The sequence below is a fragment of the Ciconia boyciana genome, chromosome 3 (assembly GCF_034638445.1).
Source record: "Ciconia boyciana chromosome 3, ASM3463844v1, whole genome shotgun sequence".
NCBI lineage: Eukaryota > Metazoa > Chordata > Aves > Ciconiiformes > Ciconiidae > Ciconia > Ciconia boyciana.
The window spans coordinates 89116002-89139192 of NC_132936.1; the positions used below are offsets into that span (position 1 = coordinate 89116002).

The following is a 23191-nucleotide window of genomic DNA, read 5'->3' on the forward strand; positions in this document are numbered from 1 at the left end:
TCCCTGTGGAAGTGCTTTACCGTCTTGTATGGCTACATGAGGAATCATTAGATTGTAGAATTCTTACTTTACCCTAAAAAATCCTCTTTTAGACATTGCACATAGTGGCCTAGGCAACCTGTTTCTTGGATTTCTCGTGAGTGACATGCTAAAAGCTGCAAATGAAACGTGACATAGGAATTACTTCCTGGGGATGAGACCTGAAAGGCATTTTAATGCATTGAATCAAGAACAGGCTTAAGACTTAAGGCAGTGTCCCAAATCTAGTGGGATCTGTCAGCAGGACAAGGGCTGCTTCCCACACAGGCAGAGTATTTACCAAAGGGCTGCACTGCACCAGTTTGCATGTTTGCTCCTGTTTTGGAGTGTGCCACAGTATCTTTGACAGTAGACATGATCATATGTGTTCTGAGCCCAGTTTGTACATGTACAGTAGGTGATCTCTGCTCTGTCACTGTAAAGGAAGCCTGAGGATTTCCTCTTCTAGGGAAGGAAGAGGGAATGACTTTTAGTAGTGGTAATTGCTGTGATGAGTTTTCACATTGGCCTCCCAGGTGCCAGCACCGTGAGTATGCCTAAAGACAGGGAATCTTTAGGAATCATGTCCCAAATGGTGGTTTGAACTCTGGTTGGGTTTTGCACCTTGCTCAGTTTGCTGCCTCTCTTCTGCCAGGTACTATAGCCCACACAGAGATCTGGATTGCTCCAAAAGAAATGAGAAAAAGTGTTAGGATCTATCTGAACATCAGGAAACACTTTCACCATGAGGGTGACTGAGCACTGGCATAGGTTGCCCAGAGAGGTTGTGGAGTCTCCCACCTTGGAGATACTCAAAAGCTGTCTGGACATGGTCCTGGGCAGCCTGCTTTAGGTGGTCCTGCTTGAGCAGGGGGGTTGGACAAGATGACCTCCAGAGGTCCCTTCTAACCTCAACTGTTCTGCAATTCTGTTGCTTTGCTTCCCTCACTCAGATTCTACCAAGGACTCTTGGCTCAGCCAGAACTGGGGGCCCGGGCAAGGAGAGTATAGGAAGTACGTGTGTTTGTGTTTTCTGTTTGGGGCTGATGTCAGGAAGGAGTCAGAATTATTTATTCATTGAACTGCAAATTCCTTTCTTGAAGTTAAAAACACTTCTCAATGTGATTAAGAGGAATAACTTGTACTGTCCTAAAACCTTTGAGATTTATTTTTGTATTGTCCTCTGAAAGCTGAGTTTATATGTTATTAAGTAGCAAAGGAGATGTTCTGTGTCAATTTTTTAAATGCTAATATGAACATGAGGAAACTAGCCATAACAGAGTTCAGGACAGAGACATTTCAGTGCTTATTTGTTTGTAAGAGCGCTGGGAACACCTTACGCATCTGACATGGCTGATATTGCTGCCAAGAATAAACGTGAAAACAATTGCGTACAAAGCCTGGCTGGGAACAGGGACAGGAGGTGGGGTGGGGAATCAGAGGTTCACATCTATTCTGGAAGATGGTGTAAAATGTTCTAGCTGTGCAGGTATAACTCTCTCTAGAAATAAAATGACCTTAATATGCAGTAGTGTATCCAATGTTTAATTTTAAAAAAGAAGCCGTAAAAACTCTGAATGTATTTACACACATCAAACTTGTTACAGTTATATTTGCACTGGATACCAAATGATGTCTCTGTAATCCTTCTCTTGCCGTGTCCCTTAAGTTTTTCATAATAAATTCACAAAATGCTATAGAAGTGGATGCCAAAAAAGCTCTCTGGTGGAATTTTGTGAGCATGCCAGAAAACATTCTATGGATGGTAACATGGGAGAGTGAGTTAAATTACAATACTAAATGCTGGGTTTAGTAGAGAACACCAAAAGCATTTAAAATTGGGGGAGAAGGGGAAGGAGGGGGAGTTGGACTTCCCAGTAATTCTAGACTGCCAGTCCCTGTGGTAATCAGTGGAGTCCTCAATGCAGACTCTGTAAACATTAATAAAACAAAAAGATCCCAGTGTTCTAGTAGCATTTCTGGAAAAGCCTTGAAGACCTTACATGTAGCTTGTGTAGTGTTGATAAAATACATGAAATAATTTCAGACAGAGACTGAGCTGGAGCCACAGTTCTGTTTATTAATTTCAAACTGTACAAATGGTTGCAAAAATAGCTAAAATGCTTGTAATTGAAAATATAGTGAGTGATTTGATAGTGCAATGCAACTATATTTTCACCCATAAACTTGAAGTATGGGTAACAAAAAAACCCCTTCACCTTTAAACATACTAAGTGGGGCCACAGTACACTTCCAAAATGGTCTGTTGGCATATGGGAATCGGGTCCTTACATACAGCTCCTGATTTGCAAGAGCAGTTTGGTTTTCCTATGGCACATATCTAGTATTCTTGCTAGCTTGAGTAGTGGCTTGAGTAGTGCAATGTCCTAGTGCTCTTGTGTCTGTGTTACTCTGCTCATAAGAAAAAGTAAATGCAAAGTAATGAGTGGATTATTGTAGGGCAGTCTCTATCCTTTGTCCAGGTCCTGAGTAGAAGAGCTGACAATGGAGAATTCTGTTCAGCTTTTTAAATATTTTGATTACTTGGTGGGTGTCTCTTTCTTTTTTCTTTTTTTTTTCTTCCCCCCCCCAACGTAACAAAGCCTGTGTGATCTTTGAGGAGAATTTCTCTTTGAACTTAACACATGGAGTATCTAAAGCTAGGCCTCTGGTTTAGAGGTAGCAGCAGTGAATTTCAAGAAGCTGTATAAGGTAGCAATCTCTGATCTGGAAGTCTGGTCTTGGATGTATTAAATTAAGTCAGTTGAACTGGGGGTCTTGTCTTTGTTTATGCTGATGCCCCATGATGATTGATCACTTCCCACACAAGGTTAGTCATATTCAGAGGTGCACGGCAAAAGCCAAGTAAATGACACTCCTGTGTCAAAAGGGGGACTTGTCCTTCTGGCTGGTGGTGCTGCTGTACTAAGCAGCCTTGGCATAAAACAGCCTATACATGAAGGTGTCCAGCCAGGCCTGGACAAACTCAGGTTCCCTGCTCAGACCACTGCCCTCAAAAATTAAGATGGGTTTCTACCAGACAAGTGGATTAAGGCCACAACATCAAGGCATGCAGAAGGCCATTTTTCTCACCAGCTCCCAGCTCTGCAGCCTTCCCCCACCTTTCCTGTTGCAGCCTTCAGACTTGTCTTGCTCCTTGGGAGCTGCCTAACCTTGGGTGTGTGGAGAAGGAGAGGTGGTGGCAGCACCGACTTCGCCTGACTCTTCCAAGCCCACATCATCTTGTGGCGAGCTGGACTTTGGGCCCAGAAGTAACACAGTGATGGCTGCTCAGCAGCGCACCTTCTGCAAGAAGAACAGATAGTGTGTCTTATCTTGCCATGCCTGAAGGTAGACAATGCAGCTTCTGAGGAGCCGGAGGTTTTGAACCCCGGAAGGCTGCTCTGCTATGTGCTGTTGGCCTAAGGGGTGCAGCCTTACTGCTGTGTGGAGAGAATGGTGCAGCTGCCTTGGCAGCTGGGGAGGATCTCATGAGTGAATCCTGGTGGAACACAGCTCTGGGGGTTTATAACCACAAGATACAACCTCATGTTTGGCAGTCTGTCTTTGTGAGGTTACATGGTTTCCCTGCCAGGTGTCACTGCTGAGGTGTCAGAGTTGCTCCTCATGGCTTATCCTAAGGTCTGCAGACACCATGGTCTGGGTTCCAGATACTGATATGGGAGCTGGCTGCAAAGGACAAGCACAATGCTTCATATTGCCATGCTTTGTGAATCTAGCCTAAAGCCACAGTGGCACCTTTAATCACTACTGATCTGCTCAGACTCCTTCTGTCCTCCCTCTCCCACTCTGTCTCCATCTCAGTGCAGCTCTTCTGCTACAGCATTAGAAGTAATGAGGTTTGGTGCTAATTCCAAGACACTGTGCTCCTTAGCCCATGGCCCATCTGCTTCAGGGAAGAACAAAGCAATCTCTGAAGGAACTGTCCAGGTCTGTGTGAATCAGAAGGAGTAGAGATATGCATGAGAGGTAAATAGTGACTAATATTAAATTTAAATTAATGAGACCCAGAGTCTGGAAATGAAACTAAGGAAAATAAGGTAATGCAGTGGTAGAATAGCTTTCTATCTCACCATTGAAGCTGGATTTCTTTACTCTTTTCTTTCTGGATATGTAGCTTTCAGCTATTCAGACAAAAATAAATTTAAGCCAGTACAATAACAACTCCTTGTTTCCCCCTTCCCTGCACTGTTTTTCCTTGAAGTGTCTTTCCAGGATGATATTGACACTATTCCTTTTTTCTTTTCAAATCTAAATCCAGATGTCAGCTTGTCTATCAATAAATAACAAAGTAAATTTTTTTTTTCCAGGTTGTGTGAATTACGCAGGTATGTAGATTTCATAACGTGTTTACTAATCAGTGGTTGCTGAAATTCTTACAAGGTGTTTTAGGAGGCTACTGGGTTACTCTACTAATCATAAATAATTTTTGTTTAAGGAGGTATATTTAAGTTTTCTTTAATTTGGGTTGATTTCTGGATCTATAGAGCTGAATCAGTAGGGGAGAACCTGGAGCCTGAGTTTACAGAGCTTGCTCTGTAGATTAATTACCAGAGATGCCCTTGGGTAGGGAGAGAGGGTGGGTAGCCTTACTCAGTGTATTTCAAGAGCAGTGCCATAGTGGCAGTGGCTACCTCCAGAACTAACAGCTTCATCCTTTCAGATGCAATTCCTGGTTCCCTATTGATTATGCTGTGACTGAGTACACAAGGAGCCCTGTATTAGTCTGAAGTCATGATCAGTGCCTTTAATCTTTGCAAAGGTTGGAAGTCCATTCTCCTTCCCGCTGGTTAGAGAGCTTTTCAGCTGATGCTGTAACCTGAGGAACATTGTATTTTGGTTTGAGGCTGGCTAATGTTACCAGGCTCTACTGGAAGCTTTCTCTCCCCCCTCCCCCTTCTTTTTTTTTTTCTTTTTTTTCCTTTTGCATGGCTCACTTGGGGACTATTTGGAAAAAGATTTGTAATCTTAGCCTTCATCAGACCACACAAGTCAAGAGGCTGATCCCCTCTTGGGCTTGTCAGCAGTCAGCTTATTCAGGACAGAACGTGAGCTGCGGTGAGTGGGGGAGGCATGTTTTTAGCCCACACTTGTAGATCGGTGTCATGGGGGGCCAGCAACGCTGTGCCGTTTGGCAGTGAGCGCTCATTATGTGCCTGTCCCCTGTGGTCCCACAGCAAGGGCTTGAGGCTTCTGTTCGTGGTGAATGGATGCAGGGAGGGGACTGCTTGGCCTCCTTCAGTTCTGAATACTTTCGTTGAGACCCTGGTGAGAACACTTTCTAACTGAGCCCTGTCACATCCTCCACCATTTGAATTGCTTGGGAATTTGTGAGGCTGCGGAGGATGGGATACAGGCTGTGGAGGCTGTAACAGCCTGGGGTTTCACAGTGTGAGCAAACCCAATTTTGAACAAACCCAATAGTCCTGAACTGGAACGATGCCTAGTTTTTTAGTTTGGGATGTTCTTTTTTAATAGGTGACAACAACAAAAGAAGTTATTAGCTATGCTCCAAAGCTCCCCTAATGCCACAAATCTGACTGTAAAGATATGTATTGAAACAGAGCATTTACCAGCCTGGAGAAGTGCCATGGTAAATGTTAGACCATGTTGCTTGCTGCTGGCTGTAAGTGTTCAGAAGTAGCAGTGTTCCCAGGGGGCTCACCAAGGCCCACAAAATTGTACTGTACTCTATATCTACTTCAGCTGGCTTCAGATCCATGAAGGTTTCTGCAATACCCACATCACCAGATGCCTGGCAGTCAAGTGACCATCAGCCTCTGGACCCAAGGCAGTACCTTTCCTCAGAGCAGCCTTGCATCATGCAGCTGTGTCTGCTTGAGTCACTGCTAGTGTGGTAGGTGCCTTCTGGATCACCTTGCGAGGGATCAGCCAAAACAAAAGCAGGTCCTTTGGCATCTGCAAAAGCCACAGTGAGTGGAGTTGGAGCTCTCTTCTCATGTAAAGCCACACTCAGCAGCCCAACAGCTTCCATCCCGACCACAGCTTATCTTCCCCACACATCTTCCTGCACTCACCAGCCCCTCAAACCCGGTCTCTGTCACCTACCCTTGGCACGAAATACCAAATCCTGTCCAATCCCTGCCTCAGCAGATGCAGGCAGTCTGCTGAATTGGAGCTGAAGCATATGCTGAAGTATACAGATTAGTTTATAGTTTGTGTAGAAAGTCACACACAGACATAGTTTAATGAAATTTAGCAGGTACATTTGCAGCAGACTTAAGAGGAAAAGGCTGTGTGTTACGGGCTTGTCATAACACACGTTCTACCGCTTGAGCTGTGCTGGCATAGTTAAACAGTGCAACTGCCCCAAGGCTGGAGAAGAGAGCTTTGCCTGGCAAAAAGGTGTCCCTTGCACTGCAGCTTATCCTCATACTGTATGTGAGACAGTTGTGACAGTGTAATTCTGTTCCCACTGAGAGCTGGCAGATTCTTGTTACTTTCATTAGGTTTTTTTGGGTCTTGTTTTTTTTTCTTCCTCCCCTTTGCATACCCCAAATATTTATACCGTGCTAACCAAACATAAGCTGATCGTGCAACTGGAGTGGAAACTTGCAAACAACTTTGCTCCTGAAATTATTCCTGGCTGAAAAGCTGAGGTGTGCTCGTGCTTCCTGCCCTGTATACTAGGTGGAATGAATGTTCTTTCATGGCTGCTCTAATGCCCTTAGATTTCTTTAACTGCATGGAGGTTGGGGGCACTCAGCACCCTCTAAGGTAAAGACTTTAACTTTTGTGGTGCATTTCAGTTTGTTTTCATGTCTGTAATATTTTTGTACAAGCATAAAAATGGTATCAACATATCTACACTATTGTACATGAAAAACGTGTAGAATATAGGGGCATCAGAAGTGATAAAATTTGAGAGAAGTGTATTTACATATACAAATTTTCTTTCTAAAGAAAAGTCTTTGATATGTTACATCTTATTTTAGGGGTTCCAGGAATCACAGGCAGTAATTACAAGTGATTCCATGCGCACAAAAGAAATTAAGCAAAAACATAATTAGACAATTTGATAATTAGATCATTAACAAGCTCTTATTATAACTGTGTTAATGGAAACAGCTATAAATACAAAACTATATCTGGTTACTGTCTGGTATTACATCAAAACTGAGGAGCTTTCACATGCAAGCGTAACCTACCCTGAGATAATGTAAAACTGTTAGAATAAAATTTCAATGAGTTGCACTGGCATTTTTCTTTTCTCTGTTCACATTATTAATAAAACCAAAACCAAGTGCTAATAAAAATAATGAGTAATGTCACGCACATCCCAAGTGTTAAGTATGGTACCAGTTAACCTGAAGCTGGGATTAGTGCACAGAGTGGGGCAGAGAGTCACAGCTGAGGGGCAGGAGAAGGGTCAAAGTGTATCTGCCGGGTTTGGGAGCTGTGCACCTGGTAAGCCTGAGGCTGGACTGTAAAAAGCTGCGCAAACCAGGGGAAGGAGCATGGGCATTGTGTTGCTGGCAGGAAAGGAACAGGATGGTGGTGCTTTTCCCTCTCTGAGGAAAAAAGGGGATTTCCAAAGACTGAGTCACTGAAATATAGTTTGATCTTGGATATGATGGGAGTTTGAAGAATCCTGAGGCAGGAGCAAGCAGGGCAGCCCTTTCGTGGGTGAATGGCTTGGGGTGAGAAGGAGGTGGTAAATGATAACAGGCCAAATGTTACTGAGGGGAAAAGATTCAGCAGATCGACGTGAGACTGTGAGAGCCTGTACGGCTAGACAGCAGGGGACATTAGCTGCCTGTGGAGCAAGTGGCTGTCAGCACCTGGTATGTGGCTACTATTTAAAGCAGCAGCCTGCTGCGGGCCTGGTATGTGTTGGGGAGGATGTTTCAGACAGGTGCTGTCAAACCCAAGAGCTGCTTACAGGATGCTCTTATGCAATTTCTGTCCACCCGAAACACAGCATAAAGTCTTTTGGGAAAGTAGGGTGGCATACGACACATTAATAGAGCTGTTGTGATCTTCCTTCTAGATCAGGAATTCCATATCTTTGCTGACCCCATCAGTAGACCTTCAAATTATTTGTATCAAAAATTAGTTGGGGGGAAAAAAATCCTTTCATAGATCACTGCTTTGATTTCTCCTCTCCCTTCCTTTGTCCCCTCCAATTCATACCATCAGCTTCAGGTAGGTATCTCATCTTCTCCTCTGCAAACTCAAGGGTTGAACAGTGACCTGGGACTGTCCTCCATGGTCTTAACTAACCCTCCAGCTTTCACACTGCCCACTTGCTTGATCCTGGGTGCATTCACATGAAGGAAATAGCTCCTAAAGAAGGCATGTAACAGCTCTGCAGATGTTGAGGTGCATGTTCTCTAGTTCAGTCGGGATAAAAAGCTGGTGGAAATCCCCTGTCAATACTAGTGTGAGATGTGACTGCCACTGAGTGATAAGAGCAGGTTTGTGTGCAGCTTGGAATGCTCCACATGTACAAAGATTTGAGAATCAGTGCAGAGAGGAGACTCACTCCTATTTCCAAATTACATTTTAAACGATGTTATCTATCTAATGCAAAATGGAAACACAGAGAAGAGGCAAATACATTTCAGTTTTTCATGTGCCTCTGACTGTGAATGTGCATGGGAGAGACTTCATTATTACTGTGAAGTGGCTGTTGTCTTTGTGATATACTTTCCTGGTGGTTAGGAACAAAATTCATTCTCTGTTTCCTAGATGTCACACAGATAAGCTCCATCTGATTTTAATAAAGTGGGCAGGATTTTACTTTTACTTGCAGTTTTGCTAAGATTAAGATTACTTGGATTGCCTGGTGTTTTCATATTCAAGGACATGAAAGTCAGTCAACTTAAAGTGTGAATTTCAAATGGCTTTGTTAAACTGCAGTAAAAGTCTTCAGGTTTTAACTGACCATAATTAGTGCTGTACTAAGGCTTGCAATGCTCTAATTCTAGTCAATCTGTGTCCTTGACTTTCCCAACTCCTCTCCAGTCAAGTTGAGAAGGGTGGAAATCTGATAGTGGCAGAAAAGAAACTAGAGAAGAGACCCTGAATGAGTGTTGCCTGAGGAGAGCATATCCAAGATGTTAAAGGTAGCTCTGCTGAACCAGGTTGGAACCTCAGCATGAAGTGGAGAAATTGGTAAAATTGATTCCAAAAGCTGAGCGAATAAAAAACAAAAACAGAAAACCCCGAAAAACAACACCCCCACCCCCAAACACCCCAACAAAACAAAAACAAACAAAAAGACAAAAGGAAGATTGGACATGCAAAGGCAAAGCTCTTTACCCATTGCAAAAGCCACCAATAACCTGTGTCAGTCTACAGATTGTTTTTCTTTTTTTCCTCCAAAACAGTAATCTTGCATGCAGTTTAAAGATACTGATGTTTCTTAGAGTAGAGAGAAAAGCATAAGAGTGAGCAGGCAGAAATGGTTTAAAAAAACAGGATACAGAAGTAAGCTCAATAGGACAGAACATTTTTGACTCTGATGCATGTCAATTGTACATGTGCTGAAGCTGAACAGATTTCATAAAAAATGTTACATACTGAATAGCTCTTTTAAGAATGCTGTTATGAAATAAAAAACACAATAATTTTTCTAATGATTGTTTGCCTAAAATAGAAGGGATATGATTCTCATGTTTGAAAAGCAGTTACAAGAGGTTTCAGCTTGCTACAAACCCCTTTATAAATCAGGGGAACAGTAAGTATATAGGTGTCACAAATACTGTCCTGACCTTCACATTTGTCATGTTTAGTTACCATTCTTCAGGTATGACAGCCGTTTGAGAAATCACTGGTTACAGTGTCAATAGTAGCTCAGTGCTGGCATTCATCAAAGAACTGTAATGCTCTTCTCACAGGAAAAGCAAGCTAAACTTTGAAAATGTGGAGGTGTGTCAGAACAGTAATTGCTACTGTAGCCTGATTACTCAAAGAGGTTCAAGTGATCTGTTGATTTGATGCTTATCAAAGCTTGGAATAATGGGGAAGTTTGAAAGGATCAAAGAAAAACTAATGTTATTCCAGTATTTTAACAGGTCTGGCCCATGTAATCATAGGTCAGTCATGCTTATCCCAGATGGGTTTGAAAGAGTGGGTGACAGGATATCAACAATAAAGAACATTTTCTTTGTGAATGGCAGTCAGAAGTATTTTATGAAAAAAGGTATCATCACATTTGCCACATTGGCAAGGAGTGAGACTAAACATTTGGTTGATAAAGCTAACTGTTCATAAGCTCTTGAAAGCATCTCATTCTAACAATGGGTCAAATTTGTAGCCAGCCCCCTGTTGAATGAAGAGGCAGCAATAGCAACTGAGTTCTGTGTGGTGACTGGAAACTTGAGCAAAAATGCATCTGTGATACAACTGGGTTGCATGCATGACACAAGACTACTTATAGCAATGATGCAGAGAAGTACTAGGGGGTCAAGGTGAATAATCAGTTGAACACAAGCTCATAGTGTGCTCTGGTGGCTAAGAAAGCAAATGCAATCCTTCAATATTCAGGCAGGAAAATACAAAGCAAGGAGGAGAGAATGGAGCTGCTGCTTTTTTTCCAGCACAAGTGATGAAGCTTCTGCAATTCTGTGTTTGTTTCTATGTTTTATGCTGTAAAAAGGGTGCTGACAAATTCTGCCCCTTCGGCAACTGCTGAGTTTGTCTACCACATAGCTGTAGAAGAAGCTTCCCTCCAGGATACCGTGTGCACGCTGTGGCTGCAGAGTTGGTCTGGGTTGCAGAGCTCTAGACAACTGCATAGCAGAGCTCATTGGGAAAGGCTTGGATTTGCACTGCTGAATGTGTATTTAGATTTTCCTGCTGCTATTTCATCTCTTCTTCTCAACCCAATTAAAAATCTGGCTGCTGTCTAGCTATCAAATGCTAACACAAACACCTGTGTGCCAGATGTGTACAGCTGTAAGTCCGTCAGTGCTGATCCATCATCAGAGCCATAAGCCAATCCACGGAGTAATTAGAAAACACTTTTTGTTTTTTCCCCTTCTTCTGTCCCTCCTCCCCATTTTTAATCCTCTTATTTTTCCAGGGTTTTCTCTCTTTTGCTTCCTGCTGCTGCAAGTTTGTAAGGTGAGCCTTGCTCAGACTTTGTCTCTTTCAGATAAGAAAACAGAGCCTAAACCAAGGGAGCACTTTTTCTGGCTGCAGAGTGGCTGGTTTATACTGACAAATGTTAAATTATATTTGAGGGACAAAAATGGTAATAGATAAAGAGGGTGCGATATGATAACACTGCAGAGGTTTTTACTGCAGTTGGTAAGACAGTCTCTTTGCAAGGGCTTTCTGGAAGCAGGCTAATGTAAAAAACCTCTTTCTTATTCCACTATGCTTTCCTCATGACCTCTGTCTCTCCTTTTGCCCAAGTTCCCTACTTACACCTCTCCACTTCAGGATTGCCTCGTCTCTCCTCTCCCCAACATGTAGTAACAGTGCTTACAGGGGGACGTTCCTGCTGGGGAAAGGAGAGAGTTTCAGAAGGACAAGGGGGAAATATGTTCTCCTTGTCTAGCAAAGAAGATGAGACAGTTTCATTTGCTCAGCTGGGAGTCGTAATGGATGGCTTATGTGAAGAAGACATGTTGGGCGTGAGGGAAGTCTTCTGTGATAGAGAGGGTAAGGCAACGTGGCCTTGCCCAGAGAAGGTGTCAGTTGCTGTGTACAGAGCAATAGAAAACATGAGAGCACCTCACTGCCCGCTTGGTCTTGCTTATGTGCAACTTTGGCTTTTACTTACCAAAACACTGCTTGTGCTAGCGGAAATCCTGCCACCTTAGATAATTCAGATGATTCAGTCTTTACTTAGCTAACTGATTTTTATCCAGGGGTTCCCAGCTCAGTTTGATGGTACAGTGCTATTAATTTATAGTCATGGTATGTATTCTGTCATGCTTATTTGAGAAAAAACTCCTATTGACTTCAGTTTATTTGAACATACTTTTGCTTTAACAGAAGTGGTGCCATTGTAACAGTGAGGAGCTGTGTTTCAACTGTTGGGGCTCTGGAATGCTGAAAACAGCAAATCTCTGAAATGTAGCATAGAAGATGATAGGATATGTTTAAGTTAGGGTGCAGAGTCACTTGGAAAATAGCCCAAGTGCCTCTGGAAAGTAAATTTACAAGTATAATCTCTTTATTGGGCTGGAAAGTACACCCTCAAGACAGAAAGGAGAACAGAGGAAGTTTTTTTTTTTTTTCCTAAATAGAGACCAACCATGGACTAACAGGATTGTGTTTAGAGCAGAGATGTTTGCACAGTCATGGAAAAACATGTGTTTTTTATCAGGGTTAAAGCTTGCCTCCTACTAATGTTTCCTAATTAGTTCTTTTACTCCCCGCCTGTGGAGAGTGAAAGTCTGGAAAACACACTTCTTCCTGGGCAGAACTTTGATCATTGCTTTCCTCTGCTTCTCCCCTCACCTTGTGTGATGGATGACATACCAGCAGTCATTGCTGCCTGGACCCTTTCAGAAACAAAAGAACTCCGTGAGTCTTCTGTAAGCATCTTCAAGTGGAAGCTGACCTCTGTGATTTAGTTAGTATTGACTGCTTTGTTTTTCCCTGAAGAGCATGAATAATATCGGTGTTGAAGAACACAATTTGATAAGAAGATCTTGAGATCCATTGTATAGTTGAGTTTTCTCTGACGTAATGACATAGGGTTACAATGTCTAATTTGCATAGGCTATAGCTGACCGAATCAAATACACTTGTGCACAAAATCTTAGAGAGTATGTCCTATACTAGTGTCTGCCTGCTATATGTTTGCAAAAAAGTAGTATGCATATGAGGTGCTTGTATATGAATCTATGATCAGCTAGATCCCATGTAACATGTAAAAGTGCAAATTACTCATCCTATTTCTTGCCTGCCTCTCTGTCCACCAGTTGAGCTCTGCCTGCTTGCATCGTTTCCTTGAGCTTTGTGCAAATGTATGTGTGAAATAGACTGTGCTTCATGCTGAAAGTGGTTGTTTGCTTCCTTCATGAGGAAGATGGGCACCAAGCTGGGTAGCAGGAAGGAAAGGATTACTCTGTAGTCTGCTTTCTTAGTGATGGAGTTAAAATGTCATGAAAACTATACAGCAAGGTACAGATTTACAAAGGGAGATGAAAGAGAGGGAGATGCTTCTGCACTACCTTACATGATCATACAGTAGTGCCATTCCCCCTCCTCCATGAGGTCAGGACTGCATTTACCCTGGTACAGCTGTCTGTGTACTTCAGCGTTTCTTAACTAGTGCCTGTTTGCTGGGTACATTTTCACTAGATAAAGCAAGAATTCCTCAACATACCTATCTATGTTGGGTCTCTAAAAAGCAAAACTTCCTTCCCTCTTTTGTCTTTCCCATGTGGGTTTTTAGTTCAGGACCAAAGATGAGGGATTAATTACTAGCTGGTTACAATGGAGAAGATGAACAACCAAACATAGCTGGAATTGGTGTTTACCTGAGCTTGAAAACTGAAAGATAATGTGAAAAGGCTCCTTGCAACAAAGCTCAGCGTGCACTCTGTGTAGTTCCCTGCTTGCCTTGTGCATTTATGCTATGGTTTGCGTTGTGACTGATCTCCTGAAGCTCAGACCTCTTACATGCCTTCATTTGTTTATTATAGGAAGAGGAGTTTATAGTAGTGCTGTTTATACTAAAGATGGGTGAACCATGACAGCAATAAGAGAAACCATCATGAACCTTTGCCCTGAACTCAAACCAAACTTTTTTGTGATTTTTAAAGTCCTGTTTCAGTTTTCAGTGTCACTGTACTTTGTTCTGTCAGGACTGGAAATGGGTGCCAAAATATAAATGGTATTTCCAGTGTCAACCTCAGATTTCACAAGCAAATCTGCTCTCATGCCAGGGAGTATGGAGTTTCTTAGACCTCACAAGTTTCAGTAGTGAGTATAACCTTTCCAACTCCTGCTGCTTAGTGCAGCTAACTCAAAGCACTAGGTTTGCCCATCACCATTTCATATGGGACAAGGTACTGTCATATGCCTATGGGACAAGATCCTATTTATCGAACTAATAAGTATTCCTAGGGGAATGTGTGCAGGTGATTAATTGCAGATGAAATACTGAAACAAAGTGCTATGTAGCTGCATTTCCCTGCTATACAAGCAAGGGTGTAGTGAGTGTCCAGCTTTGGCCTCCTTCCTGCTAAATGTGTTGCAAGCCTGTTGGCCAATTCTTCTGCGAAATTATAGTGGAGCTGCCCAGTGCAGAATAAGAAAGTAAACTCTCTTTTAGGGTCTATCAGTTTTGTTTTGAGAACAAAATGTGACTAATGTGTTTCTGGAACCTGAGTTTCTCCAAATTTATTTGCTGTCCTGTAGGCTTTTCTGTTTCATATTCCAGACTTGGATCCAGTGTTGAGCTATCCATCTAGCAGAGTCTGATAGATTAGTAGGGCCAGTCTTGGGAGTAATCAGTTCAGGTTGTGTCTGTGTTCCTCCTTTCTGCTCCTGAGGAGGAACAGTCTTTCTTCCCTCTCTCTCTGTTTATTGTTGTATCAGAGAATGATCTGATGTTTGTTTTAACACTGAGATGAAGCTGAATTCACTGCTGTCCAGCACTCTTTAAAGTTGGTGTGCTACTTGAATATTTATATCATGCTGACATTTGCTTACTTTAGAGAAGGCTTTATTTCCTTGGAATATTTATCATAGTATCCAGGAATTTCCATGTTGAACTGCTGCTGGATCTGAATGTTGTATATAATTACCTGGGTTCAAGCCCAGTTGCCTAAGGGAAGTTAACTTCCAAAGAACAACAGATAGCTCTGTGGCATTAGCTAGCTGAAGGAAGAGCTGTCAAGGATTTTTCCTGGACTGACGTGGAGCAGCCTGGAAAGAAGACTCACACCTCACTTAGCTATATAGGTAGCTTTGTCTACCTCATTATGGTGAGAGTCCTTTCCCTGCATACCTGGCATCATGGATGGGGTGCCTGTATCTGATGTGATCTGTTGACCTAGTTATGGTCTCAGATGGAAAATAAGATTTGACATCTTTTACATCCTGTTTTTCCCCCGATTTCCACCAGTCCCTTTCCCAAAGGTTAAGGGGGGAGGGTTGGTGCAGAATCCAGTTCCTGCCTTCCTGACACACTTTGATGCGGTGACCCACTTTGTGCATAGAATAGAAATGGCCAGCTTGAGGCTTGATCAGATCTCAGCCTCCTGTTGTTTCCCATCAGCTTATAAGACTCTCTTGGGCTTCTGGGGCTAGAACTGCTCTTTTTCTGCTGTGCATAAAGAGGCACCATGATTTATGAATCAATTAATCACTGCATGCTGAGGAGCTGTTCACGGTAGTTAAACAGTGAAAATAAAATGCTTGAGTATATAATAAAGACGGATCATAATGAATATGACCCTCTACCAATGAATTCTCTCCCTCCCTATGTTATACCCCCTACCCATTCTTTCCCAGTACAGCCAAGCTATTGAGACATGAAATTTGTCTATCTTGGATGGCATGGGGCTCATCAAATTACTTGATAAGGGTGGTGTCTATTTGTGTGATTTCCACCCGCACACACACACTCTTCCAGTCTGATTTCAGTTTGCTGCTAAAGTTGATAAATCCACAGAGAAGAGGAAAAAAAATTGATACTACTGATTGTAAATCTTTTTGAGTAGTCATAAGAAAATCCACCAATAAGTCTCCAAAACTTAAGGAGGGGAAGGTGAAGTCTGCCCTGCCTGGTCTGTAAAACCACAAAAATGTGGTGTGAAATTTCCAAGAAATATTTCCATCACATAACTGCACAAGAAATTTCCGTCACATAATTGTCATTCTTTGCTCTGCGTAACACACACATCATTGCTGTGCGTTTCTAAAACTGCACGATACTGTAAGAACTAGGCAAGTTTGGTAATAAGCCCCTGCTAAGACTGCTGTTTGGCTTCACAACTTACTGAAGCACTTTGCAGTTTAGGCCAGCATTCAATGACTGTAGTCAGATGAGGGTGGCATGTTGCTATGTGGAGAGCACCACTGCCATTCAAAGATCTACCTGTGAGGTAAGGATAGGAGGCAAGAGGTTTTTAAACCTGATCACATGGTTTTGCACCAAAACTATGCTTTCCATGAAAAAAAATATTCATTACAAATTATTGACCCTATACATGTTCTATTTTCTAAATAAAATTATTGTTTTATTTGACATTATCAGTAGATACTCAAAATAGTGGTAGAACATTTCATTAACAGAAAGGGTTATTTCCTGTCTGAAAAGTGTATTCTTGGTAAATGAAATGCTGAAAAGCTCTTGAAAACTTTGTTAAATAACCTTCTGTTTTGAATTCTGAAAAGGATTTTGGGAGGGTGATGGTACTTCTGTGTTTTCATTTTGTTGTGGTTTAACCCCAGTTGGCAACCAAGCACCACACAGCTGCATGCTTACCCTGCCCTCTCCCGGTGGGATGGGGGAGAGAATCGGAAGAGTAAAAGCGAGAAAACTCGTGGGTTGAGATGAAGACAGTTTAATAGGTAAAGCAAAAGGTGCATGCACAAGTAAAGCAAAATAAGGAATTCATTCACTGCTTCCCATGGGCAGGCAGGTGTTCAGCCATCCCCAGGAAAGCAAGGCTCCATCACATGTAATGGTTACTTGGGAAGAAAAACGCCATCATTCTGAACATCCCCCCCTTCCTCCTCCTTCCCCAGCTTTATATACTGAGCATGATGTCATATGGTGTGGAATGTCCCTTTGGTCAGCTGGGGTCAGCTGTCCCAGCTGTGTCCCCTCCCAGCTCCTTGTGCACCCCCAGCCTCCTCGCTGGTGGGGTGGGGCGAGAAGCAGAAAAGGCCTTGACTCTGTGTAAGCACTGCTCAGCAGTAGCGAAAACATCCCTGTATTATCAACACTGTTTTCAGCACAAGTCCAAAACACAGCCCCATACTGGCTACTGTAAAGAAAATTAACTCTACCCAGCCAAAACCAGCACACATTTTTTCTTTATAGGCAGGCTTTGAAATTTTACATTTTTGTTTCCTGAGAGTATTTCCTGGATTTTCTGAGTACCAAGAGCTGGCATTGATGAGTACATGGATTTGTGAACCTTGCTACAAGCCCACTGTTTTTAGTGGAGTTGCTCTTGATCTCACCTGTGTAACTAAGAGTAGATTTCATTCAAGCCAGAAATTAGGTGCAGTGGTGTGAAGCAGGATAATTCATTCTCTCTGCCATGCATTGAAGCTTGCAGTGGAATTATAATATTTGCCATTTATCAGTAAAAGTAAAAGAATTTTTTCTTTCCAAGACAATCTAGTTTCTCATTTTTGTTCAGCTCTGCTGCTGGCATATGTTGACTGTATCTAATGGCCTTTGTTTGCATTCTAAGCTTATCTCATAAATTGGCTTTTGAAATGCACAATCAGCAGTAATAACGTTTCACTGTGGTGACCATGGTTAAACATTTCTCTCCTGTTTCCCCCCTCCCTTCTCTGTTTGATTTTTAGGACCCAGGTTTCTCTTCAGTGATTCATGACAAACTCCAAGTTCCCAATACAATTCGTAAGGCATGGAACGAGAAGGATAACAGATGTGATGTTTGTGCCACACACCTGAACCAGTTGAAGCAAGAGGCCATTCAGATGGTGCTGACCTTAGAGCAGGCCGCCAACTCAGAACATTACGATGCCTCGCCAGGCTCTCCCCCACCTCTCTCCAATATCCCCACATTAGTGAGTCCCCGGCACATGGGCAGCCTGCAGCCCAGGGACTGGGCATATGTGCCTGCTCCTTATGCTACATCTAATTATACGGGCTTTGTTGCCAACAAACACAGTGGAAAACCCAACAGCCTAGGAATTGTTAATGGGGTGGAGAAGAAAAATGGCTCTTCTGGACACCAAGCCAAGGTCAGCTTTCAAATGGCCACCAGCCCCAGCAACGGTAACGTTCTCAACTCTGTGGCTATCCAGGCTCATCAGTACCTTGATGGCACCTGGTCTTTGTCAAGAACGAATGGCGTCACTCTATATCCATACCAAGTAAGTATTTTGAAATAACAAAATATGTTAGTTTTCTTCCCATCAAAGCTTGCATGGGCATGCTAACACTGCTTGCTCCGCTTGGGGAGAAGTAGAGCCATTCACATAGTGAGAACCTCAACAAGGAGTGCTGTAAATTCCCTTCTCCCTGATAGGTGATTGAGTTGGGGGAGACACAGATCACAACCAGTATTAATTAGAACACCTTTTATTAATTCAGCTGTTTTTTTTAATAATAGACCCAAACTGTTGTTATTAATAGCAGATAACTGTTCACACAGTAAATGCAATTATTCCCCTGCGCAGTTCACAGTCACTCTTGCTCATAATATTTGGTTAGAGAAACATCTGGGAGGCCAAACACACTTGTTTACTCACAAGTGGAAAGCATCACTGGTGCACCAGTGACTTCTGGGTGGATGTTCAGGAAGTACCCAGAGGGTCCTTTGGTTCATCATGTGTACATATGATCCTATATTCTTTGTCTAATTATAGCAGGCACTACCTTTGTTGATGTGTTCTAAGTTACATACATTCTTATTGATGCTAGTGTGTGCTGGTGGCCTTCTGCAGATTTGACTGATTCTTGGTGTTTTGATTTTTATCAGTTCTTATGGATTCAGCAGGTCCACTAGTCTCCAGAGCTTAGCAGTTCTGGGGAGATTTTAATGTACTTCTCATCATGTTCTTTTCGTTCTCTTTGGCCTGCTGTTTTCTGGTACACCACACCCGTAAGTACCTGTAGAACCCATCCACACCAGCTTGCACAGAAGGGGCTTTTATGATAGGAGGTAGGCTTTCTGAGGCACTTAGCTGCAGGTGGTGGGATTTGCAGAGTGCCCGAGCACTGGCAGATTGCAACACAAGCCTATTCTTTTGAGTTCTCCCAGCCATCTCTGTTGGCTTCCTTAGGCACATAAATATCTTTGGAAGTTGGTCCTTCTACTAAGTTATGAACAGATTGCAAGATAGATCCCTAAATTAATATTTAACATTTATCAGTATGAGGGCAACTGGTATTGCAGCCAGAAAAAAGCAATATTATTCATAAGCATTAAGATATTGTCATGCACCAAAGAAGACTTGGTAAAGCCAGGAGTGAACTACAGTTATTTTATCTGGAAAATATGTGACTTTATAGTTTTGTGGATCTATGCTCTAGTGAACCTGAATCACATTTGAGCAGGTCAGTATGCGATCATAGTTTGATCTAAGAAAAAAAAATCTGATCTTAGTTTGATCTAAGAAAAAAACCTAAACAAAGAATGCACATTAAGAAAACTGAATAATTATTATTTGTATTAGGAAAATCAGTTCAGTTTTATTGCATTCACAATCTTTTAGGTGAAAATATGTTTTGTTTACTTTTTAATAATGTTCTGGGTTCCTAGATGGTTCATTTTGTCTTAAAAATATTCACTAAGGAGAATCTAATATTCAAAACTTTCCAGGCTGATCCTGTAGTTTGGCTCCAGTTAGATTAAGGACTGTTCCCTAGCACTTCCCTCTCCTTTCAATAACCTGGAAATAGAAAAGATAAAAGATAGCACCTGAAGTCTGGTAGCAGATTTTGCTCCTTCCCCCCTGCCCCAAACCCAACCCAACCAACCAAAAAAAACAACCCCAAAAAAGCAAACAAACCAAAAACTCCCAAACAAACCTAGCAATGTTGGTCTGTGGTGAACTGTGTTGATAGTATATTTTATGTTCTCTTTAAGATTGCAACCTTCAAATGTTGAAATTCTCACTTTACTCAAGCGTCACATTTAATTGTCTAGTCAAGGAATAATAATGACAGCTTTTGTCTTTAAACATGTTGAAAGGATTTTAGTGTTTGGTTACGTAGTATCTGTATCAGACTGGGAATTAGTCAAGTAAGAAGAAAAACTTTGAAAAGTAATTTGTTTTTAATTTGAAGTAGTTGGGAGAGGCAAGCTTTGCTTTTTCTGCTTTTGTGTACAGAAACCAATTTTATTTGCTACGCATTTTCAGAACATCTTAGGTCTCTCTCCCATATAAATATATTTTTTATTATGTACTTACTGTTGCAAAACTCTGCTAGGGAAGAGCACTAGGAGGATGAATCTATTATCTCATCTTAATTAGAACCCTTCTTGATTCGAAGGTGAATTAAAAAAGAGGTGCTAGCTACTTACTTCCGAATGTCTACATATTAATTAAATTTTCTTGCCTTCCCTTAAGAACAGTGATTAGAAAAACCTCACTGTGCATTAGCTAAGAGGAATAGGAAATAATTTATTGGGATAAGAAGCCTTGCAGACAGAAGTACAGTACCCTTCTACATCATAATCTTGTTAAATTGATGTCGAGGGAGAAGTCAGTTTCATGGCCCTAGACTTAATGGCGCCTGTTGTAGACACCTCTCATTGTAAATTAACTTTCGTTAGACAGTCTAGATAACTTGACAGAAATGGTTGAGTACCTTGAAAACTGACCGTATTTTCTTCCTTGAAGTATCACCAAAAAGTGAAAACATTAGTTTGCAAGTGACATTCTGTGTCTCAGAATTGACTTATGGCAATATCAGGCACCAAAAAGGATTCCTACTGTTGTAAGTTCAAGGATGTTGCTCCCTTCCTAGGATCTTCCCCTTCAGACTGCCTAAAATTAGAACCTTGTTATGGGGAATGAATGACAACTTTTGTTTCAATTCTGGTGGAAAAAAGTAACACAAAAAAATAAAATGAGTGTTGTGATACTGTAGGGCTCAGCTGCTGCAGTAGTGTAGGGCAAGTCTTAAATTGCATGCCACTATTCATCTGCTTTTGCAGAGAGAGTAATTGCTATCAGGAGTAAGTAAAACAAATGTGAATTTATGTACTACCAGATTTAGTAATTTATTACAGCCTTTTTACAGTTTACAGCCTGAAAAATAGAAGTAGTAATAATGTCTTTAACTGGAAAACAAAAAACCCCAAGTGATGGAACCGCTCACCACCTGCTGACCGATGCCCAGCCAGTCCCTGAGCAGCGATCGCTGCTCCCTGGCCAACTCCCCCCAGTTTCTATACTGAGCATGAAGTCGTATGATATGGATTAGCCCTTTGGCCGGTTTGGATCAACTCTCTTGGCTGTGCCCCCTCCCAGCTTCTTGCGCACCTGGCAGAGCATGGGAAGCTGAAAAGGCCTTGACTAGTGTAAACATTACTTAGCAACAACTAAACCGTCAGTGTGTTATCAACATTATTCTCCTCCTAAATCCAAAACACAGGACAGCATGTCAGATGTAAAAGAACCTTTCTAATAATTTCATGGAGGTATTATGGGACCTCATCAATGGATTCTCCTAAGAATAAGTCAGAGAAATAGCTGCTAAGAATTGTTTAGGTAAAAACTGGTGTCACCTGGAGATTAGGAGATGGTGTAGATGACCCCATCAGTCCCCACTGGCCCTGTTTTAGGTGATTCCATATGTAGCCACCCCTTGACTAGACAGAAACAAAGATCTGGTTCCAAAATCCTGTGACGTCCCCTAGGCCTGGCTCACAAATGAACAGCTGACACTGTTTTCTGTAAGGGGCTGAATAAAATTTTGCTGGTAAGTGGTCTTCTTACAAGACAGGGAATCAAAGGCAGGGAAAGGGAATTGATTGATCTTAAACAAAAAGCATGGCCTGTTAAAACCCTCCTACAAACACTGGAATGCTGAAATGGTTACTTGGTCAGGGTAAAAGTGACCCCTTTCTGTTGAATACATGTAGGAAAATACCAGCCAAAATCTAATAGAATTTGATCCAGAGTCTGAAAATTGTGCTCTTTCAGTCATCAGCAGGTAGCATTTGTATACCCTGGGGATCAGACTGTGTTTTAACACTTGTAAAGGCTTCTGTTGGTCTCCCTGTCACTCAAAGGGATTTCAATCCTTCCCTGCTCAGAGAAAACTCATTTAAATTTGTGAGGTTTTACCTGCGAAGGGCTGTAATTATTTGTGCAGCTGCTAATGCGAATTACAGGATACTACACTGTTAAGTACATTTCTGTTGCTTACTGGTTATTAGGTAACACTTCTAAAGAAAAAGAAACCTTTGGGCCTGGGATAGATACTAATGTAGGAGCCAAAAGTCCAAATACCTTGATGAGATGTTTGCTTCTCGTAATTTTTATACAGAACGTCATAATACATTGAATGCATAACATTTTTATTACTTTATTACCCAAAGCTGCTAAAGTAGCTAAAACAAAAACAACACATTAAAGAATAAGAGAGATTAAGATAGATTTGAGTCCTTAGTAGTTCAGACTGATTTAGGGTTTGCTTTCAAGGGGAAAGGAGTTGAAAATAGTCACTAGATTAAGCTGCTTACACTAAAACACTTTTTCTGGAGTAAAAGCACTCCATTTTTTAGAGGTAGTTTTTCCTCTTTAGAATGGGCACCCTCTTTTAACCTAAATTAACTACATGGTTCTCGCATGTTGGTGTGCCTCTAAACCAAAAGCATGGCATGAACTGCGTTGTGGTGTGAGCTGCAGAACATAAAACAGTGGGCATTTCCTCAGTCCTCTAGTTACCTTCCTGGATCTGCATAAGAATCTTTTCATGTCTTTAAGTTGATTATTTAAAAAGCCAAAACAAAAAAAATAATTAGCACAGTGTGTTTGGGAGATTTCAGTGACAGGAAGGTAAGAAAGAACCAGAGAACTGGAAAAGGCCAACTGTTCCAGGAACAATGTGGGCCGTGAAAGGGAAGGATGGATAACAGAAAACATGGCTGCTGATGTGGGTGAGCACCGCCTGCTCCAGACCTTGAGGTTGTGAAGTTTGAATTTGGTAAGGAAAAAGACAGTGCATGTAAGGATTTGAGTAGGGGTATTGTGAACATAATGATATTAAAGGAAAAAGTGTTTCTTTCTCCCCTGCGCTTAAAAAGACCCTTTTGACCAAAAGTTTGGAAAATGAGATCTTAAACTACTGAGAGCCTCTTGGCCCCAGGCGTAATGATCTCAAGCCTATTCAGAGAGTTATCAAAGGCTTTGTTTGTGTACAATTGATGAAAGCCTACAGTATGTGCTTTCTGTTTCCTCTTTATGTATAATGTGTGTTTAGAAGAACACTGCTCTCTGAGAAAGTACCAGCTTGTTCTGGAGATTTGCAGTGATGAATGATTTGTTTGGAGTT

General features: G+C 41.8%; 1 protein-coding gene across 6 annotated transcripts in view; it reads left to right on the forward strand.

Annotated features, from left to right (window-relative positions):
- KIF26B (kinesin family member 26B) overlaps positions 1-23191 on the forward strand; it is a 312254-nt gene that overhangs the window by 80081 nt on the left and 208982 nt on the right. For all 6 annotated transcript variants that reach the window (XR_012041615.1, XR_012041613.1, XR_012041612.1 and 3 more), the window contains exon 3: positions 17521-18054. Coding sequence is in view for 1 of the 6 variants with exons in the window: in XM_072856504.1 (XP_072712605.1) it covers positions 17521-18054 (534 nt within the window). In the remaining 5 variants the exon portion in view is untranslated. The remainder of the gene's footprint in view (positions 1-17520; positions 18055-23191) is intronic.